We start from the raw sequence: 15322 nt of genomic DNA, 5'->3' as shown, positions 1-15322 counted from the left end.
TTTACAAATAGTTTATGATTAAACTAGTTGTAACATCTTTTTCCATGTTTCAGCACTTGGGCCCAAGCAGAAATATTGTGACAACAAATAAAATGTTAATGAATTAAAAACTTCCTTTTACTTTGTGGTGGCCAAACACTCAACTAGTTTGCCCTGCCATCTAATGGAATAAGGGAGAACTAAAAAGAGATTTCAGTTGTGGAATTCGCCACCAGATGGGAGGGCCTTCTCAGTTTTTATACAAGGTCTATAAATACAGATCATGACACAATCCCGTGATGCATTGCAAAATCGCCATTTCATGGGGTTTTAGTTCACCAATTTTCAAATTTATCAGCTGTTATCATTATAGACTGTACAACATGACTTGTTATATTGTTCAAGGAATATTGCTTGGCTTTGAATTGTAAAATAAATTCTTCCGACAGAATAATAATATGTAGATTCCAACTAGGAACTGAATTGTTGATTTTTAGATTTGATTGATTGGGAACTTCAAAGTGTTTTTGAGGTTAGCCTTTTGTCCCAAAGCCTTATGAATCATAACAAGTTACAATAATAAGAACAATTTTTAATTATAAAAAATGAATTATTGAACCATTTATTATTGAAATTTCATTATTAAAAAAACCTGAATTTACATATTATCTGAACCAGAATATTGTTTTTAAAAAGCATAATTTGTTATGAGCGGATTGGAATTTCAAATGTACAACCATAAAGACCCCACATAATGGCGTTCCATAAGGAACACAAGTGTCATGACCTGTATTTATAGACCTTGTTTTTATACAAAGGTTGAAAGGTTATATATATAGTGTGGTTTACGTTATAATGGCGGTACTTGATTAACATTGCTTGTATTGCTAGCCTTGTCTATCATTCCACAAAGCAGCCTTATCCTTCTCTACCTACACAACGTTCCCATATCGTTTTTCAACAATGTAAAAATATAATTAATCAACAAAATATATACAATCTGAATATCATGAAATTTATTATTGAATTTAATCATTGTAAAAAAAAATTTCTTGACAAACAAAATATAAAAATTCACGATTTTGAACAGAAATGAAGACTTGATATTACATGAGATATACTGGATTCAGCTATACCTTGTGGAAGGCAGTAGCAAGGCAGATAAACGGAAACTCTGTTCTTCTATAATATTATTTCTCCACTGCCATTATAACGTGGACCTCACTATAAATAGTCCAGTCACAAAAGTTCTGATCCTCAGTAAAGCTCTGTTTTTTTATATAAATTGTTTGGATACATTAGAGAAGCCCAGAACCATTTTTTCCAAGCAAAATTCCCTTGTGCTATGATTCATAGTGGCCCAAAAAACCTCATATTTTCGGTTCATTGTCCAGTTTTCAGCTATTTCCGCCTAGTCCAGTCTTCAAACAGAAAATTTCTATCTAGCCTTTTCTTAGATCTGAATGAAATCAGCTAATTCGGAATAGTCTACATCTGATGAGTACTGAGTTACAATTTTCCAAAAATGAGTAACATTTTAAGAAAAAATCTATTTTGATGAATTCCATCCTCTATCTAGCGCTAGAAAATTTCGCATGGAAAAAATAGTTCTGAACTACTCCTATGTTTCAATATAAATACCAACTATGATATAAATTATTGTAAGCTCACCACCATTTTTCATGTTTATATCGACTGGACTGCTAGGATTATCAGCTTGATTTAACAGTGAAATTTTGAACATAAACGACCCATAACATGGTATATCTTCTTTTACGATATTTTCCTCATGGTATCACCATCAATGATACTGTATCAACACAAATTATGATTTAGTATCATCTCAACTTGATACACAAAACCATAATTTCCATCACTTCCAAACTGAATAAATTCCGCAAGTCATGGCATATCTTATTGAGCTATCACAATTAGTTTCTGGAAAGACTGCTGGAGAAAAGAAGGAAAAAATTCGGGATTCATTCCAAAATGTATTTATCTTCATGATAAGAATTTAAGTCGTTGAGTTACTTCTATTCATTGTGAAACATAGGATAGGTACCCACTTTAATATTAATAATTAGGTGTGTTCCCATTTATTGAGACATTGCTCATAACATGTATGTTTCTTGGCAAAATAATAAATTATATTTATTTATTCTATTTATTATATTGTGAGGTCCACGATATGATGGCAGTATTTGATTAACATTGGTGTTACTATCCTCGTCTATCATTCCACAAAGCATATAGCGATGTCCTTTTTTGGCTCCACAATGTTGCCAGATTTTTTTCAACAGTGAGTGAATATGGCTGAGCAACAAAAAATTTAATCTCAAATATAAATATGTATCATTTGAGAAGATACTGCAACTCCAGTCTCTTAGCGACCCATCATAATAATTATTATGTTGTCAAAAGGTGACACTCAGACTAGTCGATCTGCAACCTCACAACTGTGAGACTGAGTCAAGCGGCGACTGGACATGTTGGTCGAGAAGCGACTTGAGTTGCTTAGTACCATGTATTTTTAATGAAGTGAGGTTAGAATTTCAAGCATAGAGTTTAGAAACATACATTTTCTTTCTTGTTACTCCTTTTTTGTTCCATCATTTCAATTAATGCAATAAAAAGAATTAGATAAGACAGTATATTCATTATAATTATTATAAACTTTGTTACAGAATTTATCTAACAACTCAATAATATTACAAAGACTACTTGGACGTGAATGTCTTTTGCAGTGCTCGAATAAAATTCTAGTCACGGCTAACGCCTCGACTAGAAACATCATTCTCGCCTGCAAAACGGCCCTTCCCGTCCTTGTGACTCATTACTGAGATACTATTTTTGTTCAGAGTTTTAAGTTATATTCATTTTCTTCTTTTCAGTTCGCAATCAACCCATTTTTCGTAGAGTTATTTTTAATAGGTAAAGTGAGTTATTTCTAATTCAATGTATAATAAATATAAGGTAACTAATAGATTCACATATAGGCTAAATGTACCCTTTCTTGATAATAAACAATGGAGATTTGATTAGTTCTAAAAATACAATAAATTACAACAAATAATTAATACAATCATTGATATTCTACAAATACGTCTTGCATTATATTTACATTACACATAAAGGTGTGTACAGAATTATGCGCCACAAACATGCGCATTTTTGCTTTTAATCAGCTGATGCTATGCTTATTATATATGTAAAAATATTACATACTGTTTCTGTACAATTACATATACAGAGTTCCCACAAAAGCTGTAACAGCCAAAGACCAGAGATTCTACATGCAATTTGCAACAAAAATGACCAGTAATATTTTCTTATATCGACCTTAGTTTTCAAGATACATAGATTTCTCGATATTTTTGAAAAACGTGAATAGCTAGGAAACTATAATTCAGAATCAAATTTAAGGATATGGTTGGAAAGAGGAAGAACTTTTCAACAAGATTTCTCGATCCTTTGACGTTTTTAGACTTTTTATAAGCGTTTAAAGTGTGGCTTTGAACTCAATGAATGTAGTTCCTTCAACTTTATCCTTTCTATAAAAAACTAACGTTCTTTAAAAATGTAGAAAAATATGAGAAATATGTAGAAAAATGTAGAAATATATGCCAAAAACTAAGGTAGATATTGAGATGATTTTACTGGACATCTTTTTTTTGCAAATTTCAAGTAGAATCTTTAGGTGTTACACCTTTAGTGGGACACTCTGTATAATAAGCATAACATCAGTTGATGAAAAGCGGAATACGCATGTTCTTGACATATATGATATAAGTCTGCACGCACCTTTATACATATATATACCATATACCTTTTATGGGGTATTGGATTCAATTAACATTAGACACGGTCTGGGAACACGAAAAAATGGTAAATTGTTCTAATTCTAGTGGTAAATAATTTACAATTATTGTTCTATCACGTGACTAGTGCAAAATTTTCCCATGGAACGCCATTTCAAAATCGTTGGTTCAAGCTTTTGGCGCACACTTATGAAGTTCATTTACACCAAAATGTGTCGTTTACTAGCTGCGTAAATGAACAAAGGCTGTTTTACAAACTTACTGTCTAGAAAAGTGTGCATTTCTTTCATTCCATTACACTCAAATTTTCTATAGAGAAAAATTCATTTAACGAATGGTTATCGAACATCATTTTGTTGGTTATGTATTCTATGGCTATGCTATGGTAAACAAGCATGCTATCAGGGCATGCGCAGAGAAGCAAGCAGACTACAATTCAATCGACCAATGAGAGCTCTGAAAATTTGAACTGTCAAAAATTTAGCAGGCTTCGACTGTCGGGCAGGAATTTGGAACTGGAACTAGTTTCTGGTACAGAATCTGTCAAAATTCTTCCCATATGGGACGCGGAACTTTTTACCTGGTAAATTGTGAATTGGAACAATTTACCACATTCCATGTTCCCAGAACGGGATCAATGAATATGTATCCAGTACAGTGTATTCGATTATGGAATATGAGTACAGCAAATTAATTTTGATTTCGGTTCTCACAGTAAATTACCATACTATATTCCTATATTCCTCGATGCAGAGTTTTCTACTGTGGTATTTACGTTAAAAAGTCAGTACCTAATCAACTTGTTGCTATCCTTGTCTGTCATAAGATAAAGCAAATAGTTAATTCCTTTTCCAGCTCCGTACTGTTGCTAAATCATTTTCGATTTGAATTATGGTTGTACCGAAGAATGCTCAAAATATCTTGGACAGAGCATGTAACAAATGAAGAAGTTCTAAGACGGATGAAGAAATCTAAAGAAATTCTAAACACCATTAAGATTCGTGAGCTTTAATACTTAGGTCACATAATGAGAAATGAGTCCAGATACTCTCTGCTGCAGCTCATCATGCAGGGGAAGATAGATGGAAGAAGAGGACCAGGAAGACGAAGGATATCCTGATTACACAATCTTAGGGAATGGACCGGGAAGACATCTGTTGAACTTTTCCGAATTGCTGTCAACAGAGTCAGACTTGCCCTGCTGGTCGCCAACCTCCGAAACGGACATCGCACTACAAGAAGAAGAAGAAGAGAAGAAGAAGAAGAAGAAGAAGAAGAAGAAGAAGAAGAAGAAGAAGAAGAAGACTGTTGCTAAATCGTTTGTATGCTTTTCAGGAATAGAATGAACTACCACAATATAATAATTATTGATCTCAATCTCAATATTATGAAAATTCTGGCACATAACCTAGCTACATTTCGACTGTTGTATAAATTAAAATTGGAACCGTTTTGAGCGTAAGCTTGTGATACTCTTCTGAAAGTTGAGTAATTCTCAATGATTAAAATTTATTATCAAAACATGAGAAGATCTCTTTCGTTGAATGGAATAATTATCATATTCGAGAATAGAATTGATCATTATCAAAAAGTATCAACAATAACTAGTAAAACATTACAAAATATTCTGGGATAACATGAATCACAACTATAGAAGGCGATGTAAGAAGAAAATTGGCAACTTTGCCATCCTATCATTTCCACTGACTTTATAACGTGAATTTCACTGAAGAATGGAATGTATGGAAGAATGTTATACTATATACTCCATCAGATTTTAATTAGGTACGGTTTTTTTAAATACCAGTTCAATATACTTCATCATGATCATTACTTCACTTAATTCACACCGTTTAATTCGCCGGTTTCTGAGCTCGGGATTTAGCTTAGTTTTTGACTTAAAACAGCTGGAGTCAGAAAATTGGCTTTCCAAAACGGGGCGTAGTCATAGTTTTTATTTTCTCACTATAATTGGAAACGTTTTTCCTTGACATAATTAATATTAAGTAATTCGAAATAGCTGAAACTTTACACTTTTTTCCCTTCATTTTATTTTGTGTTCAATTATCTCGTTTTTTTAAATTTAATTCAAACGTGACTATGACAATGACTACGACTACGCCCCGTTTCGGAAAGCCAATTTTCTGACTCCAGCTGTTTAAAGTCTAGAGCCTGGCAAAAACCCATGATGATGATGATGAACTTGGCAAAATCCCGAGCTCGGAAACCGGCCCTGAATCACATATTGTACTGTGCTCAATGTTTTTTGATCATATCATTTTTTTCATAACCATTTGACATACACCATGATAATTATATAGGCCTACAATAATACTAGAAAGACTAGAATTCATTCTGAACAACATGGATTCTCCATAGTTCAAGGTAACAGAAGAGATCAGAATACAGAGATCCCTTTGTGAATGAGATTGACTCATTGATTTTTCTAAAATCATTTACAGTATAAAATATCGTTTAATATTAAATATTGCTATTGAATATTCATGTTATGGCACATTCATTGTTCAATAACATTATTGGGGTCTCATTCAATTGATGAATGATAAACAGTTGCTTGTGAGGATAGACTAGATTCCATGAATGTTATAAATTTTTAATGCATGTCAATAATATTCAATATTTATGCTGGGGCTCATTGCATGAATGGACTAATATTAATATGTACTAAAGGTTGCACAAAAGACGGTTGAATTTTAATCGTGATTAATGCCACATGAACCAATCAGAGAAACCGTCTTTTCAAAAATGTCTTTTCTGATTGGTTCTCGTGAAATTAGTCACGATTAAAATTTTACCGGCTTTTATGCAACCTCGCCTAAGGTGAGTATTTACAATACTAGTGTGAAAGAATACTAATGTACAAGCTCTATAATTTTGTGATGCATCAAGAAACAGTTGTAAATTGTATTATAAGTTATCCAATTTCACAGAATATTAGTCATAAGGGAATCTCATATAACTATTCCTTTTTCGGCTACTATAATGTTTATCTATCATCATATGAGTTGATTAAACAGTACTTGATAAAATTTACCAATGAAATGAGTTAATGGCCTGTAATTCATGTAACAGGAATTTTATAAGTTACCAAATGAATACTGGTATTATTAGCTTGAATTTTACTATGCAATAAGCCCCTGTGGTAATAATAAATCAGTTGCAGATGTATAAATATATTAAATAAACATATTAACTTATGTACAACCTATTAACATGTACATTTGATGGATTTTACATTCTCACTTTTCTCACTCTTTCAAACTGGCCTGAGAATAATCAAGATATTTCCCACCCCTGTTAAAGTTGATAGATCTCGCTTTGAAACCATCATCAACAAAATTATCATCATCATCCTCATCATCATCATCTACCTGGATATTACTATCATCATCTTCATCATCCACATCATTCATCTGCTCTGTAGTTTCCTCCTTCTTCATTTCCAAATCATCATCATCATTTTTTGTGTGAGGATGAGGAGTCTTAAGTCCCACATAGTCCTTGACCAGTTCCAAGCCAATTAAAGCCCTCAGATCTCGACATTTTTTCTCCTTCTCTGAAACCTCCTTGTTGTCTTCATCGATCTTCGTGGCCTTATTCCCAATCTCACCTTCTTTGACCTTTGAGGTCTCATCTCCAACCTTCCCAAGGGTCTCCTCTTTCTTCTCCTCAACTTTGACCTCTTCTTCCTCTCTCTTAGACTTAATCTCCACCTCTCTGTAGATCTTTGACAAATTCTGCAGGACATAGTTGGCGCTCACTGTTTGATGTACATCCTTGTTGTCCTCAGGTCCTACTTCGGGTAGTATTTTGTGTCTCACTTCGGGCGCTATTTCTCTTGGTCGCGGCACTGCAAACGCTGACACATGATGCTTTCGTGACGCCTTGAACAGTGCTTGATTCTGAAGCAAGGTTGTTTTCAGACCATCATTGAACAGTGATGCCTGATTCTGCTGCATCAGAGTGGCCTTGAGATCCCCACCATCTTCAACCCTCTGATGGTCAGTCTGCAGATCTAGAGGCTGATCCACCACCACAGAGTCTACCGGATTATTCTTAGTCTGGTCCCAGATGTGTCCCGAAACGCGCAGATCTATAAAGAAGTGGAGGGGATCGAAAGGTGGTGGCGGTTGGTACATGGAGGGTGGATACCATATTTGAGAGGAGGGAACTTGAGGGGTAGTGGGGGGAAATGGAGGTGGCAGTAGAAGACCACCAGGAGCTGGATTGACATTCTCGTTATTCATCAGATTGACGTTTTCATTGTTAATCAAATTTACATTTTTGTTATTATTGATGTTAGGTGGTGGAGGTGTGGTTCTAGATGTTGTCAACTCTAGAGGCTTGTCTTCTCTGTTGTTATTGTTACTCTCTTGATGTAGATTCAAGGATTGATGTTGATGTGTATGGTTATTGTTGGCGTTCTCTTGATGTTGAACGTTCAACGACAAATGTTGTTGATGTTGATTATGTGTCCTGTTGAGCCCCTCTTGATGAAGGTTCAAGGACGAAGGATGTGGGGTCCTGGTGGTGTCCTTGGTGTCTTTCCAAGACCTTTTGCGTCCTCGACGTCCTGGTGTTGCAGGATGAGATGTGTTCGATGTTGCCGAGTTTTTTGCCGCAACGAAGCTTCGCAACATTTCGCTGAAGAAGAAGCTGTTGGGTAGTAGTGGCATGTTGTAGAGGTAGGGTGGAGTGGCGGCCAATAGACGGGATACTAGGTCACCATTGCGGAGGTCTGAGGGTTGTTTTGGTACTTCGCCTTGGCTGGACATCATCTGTAACAAATCATGCGTTTTGAAGTCAGATTCATATGTATCAAATTAGTTACGCAATTTGTTACAAAGACACACACTCACAATAGTCCGGGCGCAAATGTCATTCCGTGGTCATTTTTGCGTAACAGCCGTGGAAGATGTCTCATTTCATCGTTAGGTCTAGCATAATGAGGATCGTGATAATGATAAGTCACAAAATGAGTTCTCCAGCGCCCTCCAAAGAAAACCCTGCATGATTCTGGTGCGTTTTTCCATAGGCATGAGGTAACCGGCTAGAACTATAAGATCAATTTTTTCATTACTACTTTAAGATAGAGACTTGCAAATGGTCTCAATCTCTTCGTTACAATAAGACGAATAAGAATATTGATGATGAAAACAACGAAAATATTCGTAACGAATGGAAAAACGCGCAAGATTCATGCAGGGTTTTCTTTGGAGGGCGCTGGAGAACTCATTTTTTGACATAAAGCGCATGAAGATATATCGTTTCAAAGTTGGAAAAACTCTCTAAATTTCATAGATTTAAAATTTCTCTCTATCTCTTGCACAAAAAAAGTTATAATGGAATGAAATAATTTGAACAAATTTGGAAAAAACGTTTTTTGGGCTTTTGAAGCTTATAACTAGAACTATATGCGTTTTAGAGGAAAATGTTATAGAACAAACATTGTAGAGGAAGATTTTAAAAATATTTTCGTCCAAAAAGAACGGTTGAATATCTCGAACGGTTATTGAATTACAAGCGATATAGCAAAACCCTGAAAATTTTGGTGGCCATCTTGTTTCCGAGGTGTTTGCCTGTGAATTCGACTTATCACCATTACTATCCTTATTAAGCTAAACCTAACGAAGAAATTGAGACATCTTTCACGGCTGTTACTCAAAAATGATCACGGAGTGCCTTATTCATGACATTTGCGCCCGGACTACAATACAAAATTGCAATACAGGAAGATATTAATATTCTAATTTATTATTCATCATATTCATTTTCATGATTAATAATCATTTTTAGTTGCCTCAAAAACATAAGAAGAAGGAAAAGAATAAGAAGAAGAAGAAGAAGAAGAAGAAGAAGAAGAAGAAGAAGAAGAAGAAGAAGAAGAAGAAGAAGAAGAAGAAGACGGAGGAAAGGAAGACAGGAGGTGGAGAAGATGATGAATAACAACCATAAATTGTAGAAGCAGGAGAAGAAAAAGAAAAAGACGGAGAACAGGGAGGAGAGTAGTAGATGGAGGAGGAGAAGGAGGAGAAGAAGAAGGAGAAAAAGGAAGGGGGATTAGAAGATGACAAGAGAAGTAGAAAAAATAAGAGTAGATGAAGAAGAAGAAGACAAGAGTAATGGAAAAGAAGACGAGGTAGGAGAAGAAAACATGAGGGGAACAAGAGAATAAGACGAAGAAGACGAAGAAGTAGAAGAAAACATGAGGGGAACAAGAGAATAAGACGAAGAAGACGATGAAGTAGAAGAAGAAGACACAGTGGAGGATCATTATTAATAACACATCATAGTGGACAGGAGCACTCCAGATAATTTGAAAGGCCTTTGATATGAGGATGTAAACCAACATTTACGTCATATTTACACATACATATATTGCATATTCATCATATGCAGGATATACATATGCAGGATATTCATATGCAGAGTATACATTAGCAGCATACTCATATGCATACATATCGAAATAAAAGAGATACAAAAGATTTCGCAACTTTCTCCTTTATCTCTATGATACAAATGTACATACGTATATAAATTTATACATATATGGACATATCGCATATCCAGCAGATACACATGCAGAGTATAGATATATCTATATCGTCCAGACAAACAAGAATGAGCCTCAAAATATTAGAGGAACAAAAGATTTCCCATCTTCCTCCTTTCTTCTTGATGACAGGATCTGAAAAAAGAGAAATTCAAAACAAAACTCAAGCTGTCTAAACTGGGATGATGTTACAATGTGAGTATAATGTGAAGTTTCAACAAAATTATTCTGTTATAGTGAGGTTCACGTTTTAATGGCAGTATTTGATTAACATTGGTGTTGCTATCCTTGTTTATCATTGGACAAAGCAGGTAGCTCTATCCTATCCACCTCTACAACCTTCCCACATCGTTTTTCAACAATATAGAGATATGACTAATTAACAAGATATTAAATTATCCAATTTAACTCGCTAATCTCGTTCAACTTGTAAGTATAGTGAGGCTCACATTATAATGACAGTTCAGCGTTGTCGATTCTTTGCCTTGCAACAACTGTCTTCTATAGAGGATAGTTGATCTGATGTAATATTAACTGTTCATTATTGTTAAAAATAATCAATTATTTTTCATTCGTCAAGAAAAAATGTATTTTCATGATTAAGATTAAACAATTATATTTCTACATTGTTTCTACAACGTTGTAGAGGTAGAAAAGGATATCGCTATCTGCTTAGTTGAATGATGGACAAGGATAGCAACACCAATGTTAATCGAATACTGCTATTATAACGATGACCTCACTTTAATATTAGAAAGATAGAGCTTACTGTATATTACTCTAGAAATATATATAGTGTTTGGGAATTGTGGAGATCTGACCTCAGAAATATCGGGAATAGCTAGGGGTAATCAGTGAGAGTACTTCCTAAGCATTCTCATTTATTTTAAGAGTTGTATGTTCCACCTATGGCATTGAAATAACTTGGAACGGTGTAACCTCAGCTCATACCTCAAAATATCTTCATAAATGTTCATCGTAATACTCCTTCATACCACTCATTCACATTGCCACTCACCTTCTTGTATTCTCCTTCTCTTTCTTAATGTTATCATTCTCCCGACTTTCTTTTCCTTCTCAATGTAATGATTCCCCAATTCCTTTTCTTCGTTTGCATCTTCCACCTCAGCTCATACCTCACAATGTCTTCAATTTATAATGTTCCTTCTCAATTATGATTTTCTTCATATTTATAATCTTCTTGTATTCTTCTTCTCCTTCTTAGTCATATACTACTTATCCTGTTTCTTTTACCTTTTACTCTCTACGTGTTCTCTTCCTTCTTCTTCTTCTTCTTCTTCTTTTTCTTCTTCTTCTTCTTCTTTTTCTTCTTCTTTTTCTTCTTCTTCTTCTTCTTCTTCTTTTTCTTTTTCTTCTTCTCCTTCTCCTCCACCTCCTCATCCTCATCCTCCTCATCCTCCTTCTCCTCCTCCTCCTACTACTCCTCCTTCTCATTCTCATATTCCTCTTCCTCCTCATTCTCATACTTCTCCTTCTCCTCCTCCTCTTCCTACTCTTCTTCTCCCTTTTCCAACTTCTCCTCCTTTTCCTCCTGTTTTCATCATTATCATCTTCTTCTATTCCCATCTTCTCTCTCTTCTTATTACAACTTGAGCTTCACCTTTTTACTTCTCATTAATTTCTTCCATATTCTTCTGCTATACTCTTGCATATTCTTGTGCTTCGGCTTCTGCACTTAATATCGTACCACCTCTTTCTTGTATTCTTCGTCTTGCAATCTCTCCATAGATTGTCTCTGCAGATGCACAGACTTCAGATACAAATGATATGATAATTACCTACATGGTAGTTACCATGATAATTACCTATCACGCACTTTTCCTCTCTTACACACACACTCTCCATTACGCTCTCTCTCACTCCCGCTTCTTCTCCTCCTTTTCTAACTCTTACTTCCTCTTCCTCTCTTTCTCACCACTTTCTCTCTATCCCTCACTTAGCCCTCTAACATATATCAATGAAGAACTCTAGTTTGTCCAATCAAATCCTTTCTCTTCATCGTTCTCTCCTTTTCTCTCTCTCTATCTTTCCCTCTCTCTCAATCAATCAATCAATCTCTCTCTCACACATGAATTAATAATTCTAATCCAATCTGATCTTATCTCTCTCTCTTTCTTAGATCTCCAATCTAATCTCATCTCTCTTTTTTATCTATACATCTCACTCTCTCTCTCCTCACTCGCTTCTCTCCCTCTCACTCTCAACTCCTCCGCCAGCAGTGATTGCTCCTAATCCAATTATCATAATTAGTCTGAATAAATGACAAATTGGAATAATGCAAATTCGCTAGGCATCTTCTCCACCCCCTCGTATCCTGAAAATAATTTGAATAATATGAAACTCATTCGTGCGCATTCTACTATCCCTTTCACACTGGCCTTACTTCTCACTCATCCACTCTATATTCCTCTCTCTCTTTTTTCTATCTCTTGTGCGCTCTCTCTGTATTTCTCTCCCAAGCTCTATCTCTCTCTCCCTCTTGGTATCTATCTTGCTCTCTCTCTATTAGGTAAAGAGTAACTGGGAATGATATTCTGATTATTCTTCTTAAAGAATGGAAGTTTTCCGTCATGTGATTTATGTAGATGCAAAACAATATTATCTATAGTAATTCCAAATTGCATTTTCTCATATCATTTACAATTTAAAAAAAATTATAGTTTATACTATGTAAATTCATCTAAAACAGATTGTGAGCTATTATATAGGAGTAGTGTATGAGCCAGTATATATTATATTTTAATCTGCATATATAAAGCACCCAATCAATAATTAAATCTGTCTCTCTTCATCCCTTGGCCGTGGTGCTGCTGGTCTAGAATAGCAGGCCTAGCGTCCCAACAACCCAAGGTGCTAGAGTGGTAGAACCCCACCGAAAATCCGGGTTCCTTTTCATCCATAATCCTCCATATTCTACATCCTTACCCCTCACCAAGCCTTTATATCCTCTCACTTGTACCTTTCAAATTTTCACTTCCCTGTGAATTCTGCACATCCAATTAATAAGCCTACATTAGTTTCATCATTTGTATGAATTTCCACTAATATATTTCACTATGTATTGTATTTAAATTTAGAAGTGTTTTTTGTTTAATTTTATAAGTGTTTGCCATAGGTCTTGTCAGACCTGGCAATGTAACATGAATTGAATATAAATATGGAATATCAAATCTCTCTCCTCTCTCTGTTGTAATCTGCATATTAAAAGAACTCAAAATAAATCACTCAGGTTTCTTCTAGATGAAGCTTAGTGCTATTCCGATTGTATAGAGCCAAAAGAAGATTTTAGGCTGGTCACTAACGGCAGAACATGCATGATGAACATGCACATACACATGCTCATCATCAGAGATAGGTTTCCAAAATGAAATGAACAAACATTAACAATAAATCAATCACTGAAAAATCACAAATTATAAGGATGTAAAAATAATTTAATCGCAAATAGAGCAGCGAAGAAAAAAAATCGGAGACATATAAACCTAACCTCAAAAAATTAAAAATCTTGCTCGAAGCGTTTCGCTGTGATCACAGCTGTGATGACACAATAATGTGTATCAGGCATGTGTATCATGCAATGTGTATCATGCATGTTCTACCTTTAGTGGCCAGCCCAATGTAATGTTTGCACTACCAACATATAAGATCCCTTGAGGGTTGGTATACAATGAGATGGGAAATTCGGTTTTATTTGGAATTCTCATGTTTCTCAGAACAACGTTGCAAGAGGCATTACCTAAGAATGGAGCAGATTTCCATTACGAGAGAACTTTTCCTGAGTTTAGATAGAGGTGGCGGTAGAGGTAGGGGTGGAGGTAGAGGGAGAAAAGGAGGAAGAGGTAGAAAAGGAAGAAGGGGTGGAGGGTAAGGTAGAAGAAGAGATAGAGGGTAAGGTAGAGAATAATACCCCAAAACTTTCCCCATCTTTCAATTTTGTTTTCAAAACAGAAAATCACCCCAATCTGTTATGCGTTCTACAAAGTCTCTATAGTAAGGTCCACGTTATAATGGCAGTGAAGAGGGATGAGAGAACAGGGTTGCCGATACTCTGCCTTGCCATGGCCTCCTATAGAAGATAGCTGATACCGGTATATCTAATGAAATATTAACTGTTCATTCGTGTTTAAAATAATCAATTCGTCAAGAAAATATGTTTCTCAATAATTGAATAATTGATTCCTATAATTGAGATGAAATTTTCTTTTTAATAACTTAATTTCTACATTGTTGGAAATCGATCTGGCAACCTTGCAGAGGTGGGTAAGGATAGCGCTATCTGCTTTGTGGAATGATAGACAAGGACAGCAACATCAATGTTGATCATTTACTGCCATTATAACGTGGACCTCACTATAGAAGTTTCCAACATTCACAAAATCCTCATAGAACTTTGCTGGCTGCTAATGACGATTATTTCCTTCCCAGCAAAACTTGTTCCTTTGCGTTTCTCTAATTCCAAAAACTTTTTGAAAACTTTACTTCCTTCTCTCAAAAGTATAATATGAGAAGCTACTCATTTTGTCATAGTCTGAGTAACCACAGTATCAATTCGAATAAAAACCAACGATTTCAGTTAAAAAATACTTTGAGAAATTCTAATATTTAATCTGGACTCCAACAGACGGCACATTGCCATGGTGTAAAAAAGCCTACAATGATTTGCTTACTTTCTTTTTCATGGAAAAATTGAATCTTCTCTTCTATATGCCGGCTCCGCGATGGAGATTGGCGATCATCAATGCAATATGGATTCTACTGACTGCAGATCGGAACAGGGATGTTGAGTCAATGTTGAACCACACTCTCAGGATGCTTTCCTTCTTCCAGGCCGGCGTCTTCCTTCAATCTTACCCTTCATAATCAACTGCAGGAATCTCTACTCATAATTGCACATCAAATGTCCAAAATACAGTAAACAACCTCCACT

At 35.3% G+C, this 15322-nt stretch overlaps 1 protein-coding gene across 5 annotated transcripts in view; it reads right to left on the bottom strand.

The window, feature by feature from the left end:
- Window positions 1-5916: 5916 nt before the first annotated feature.
- LOC111045723 (bromodomain-containing protein DDB_G0270170) overlaps window positions 5917-15322 on the bottom strand; it is a 74642-nt gene continuing 65236 nt past the window's right edge. For all 5 annotated transcript variants that reach the window (XM_039441374.1, XM_039441357.1, XM_039441350.1 and 2 more), the window contains one exon: window positions 5917-8596. In XM_039441374.1, the coding sequence (XP_039297308.1) occupies window positions 7067-8596 (1530 nt within the window). In that variant the 3' untranslated portion in view covers window positions 5917-7066. The remainder of the gene's footprint in view (window positions 8597-15322) is intronic.

The sequence above is a fragment of the Nilaparvata lugens genome, chromosome 1 (assembly GCF_014356525.2).
Source record: "Nilaparvata lugens isolate BPH chromosome 1, ASM1435652v1, whole genome shotgun sequence".
NCBI lineage: Eukaryota > Metazoa > Arthropoda > Insecta > Hemiptera > Delphacidae > Nilaparvata > Nilaparvata lugens.
The sequence above is the reverse complement of the archived record's forward strand: the minus strand, read 5'-3'. Positions and strand labels throughout refer to the sequence as shown.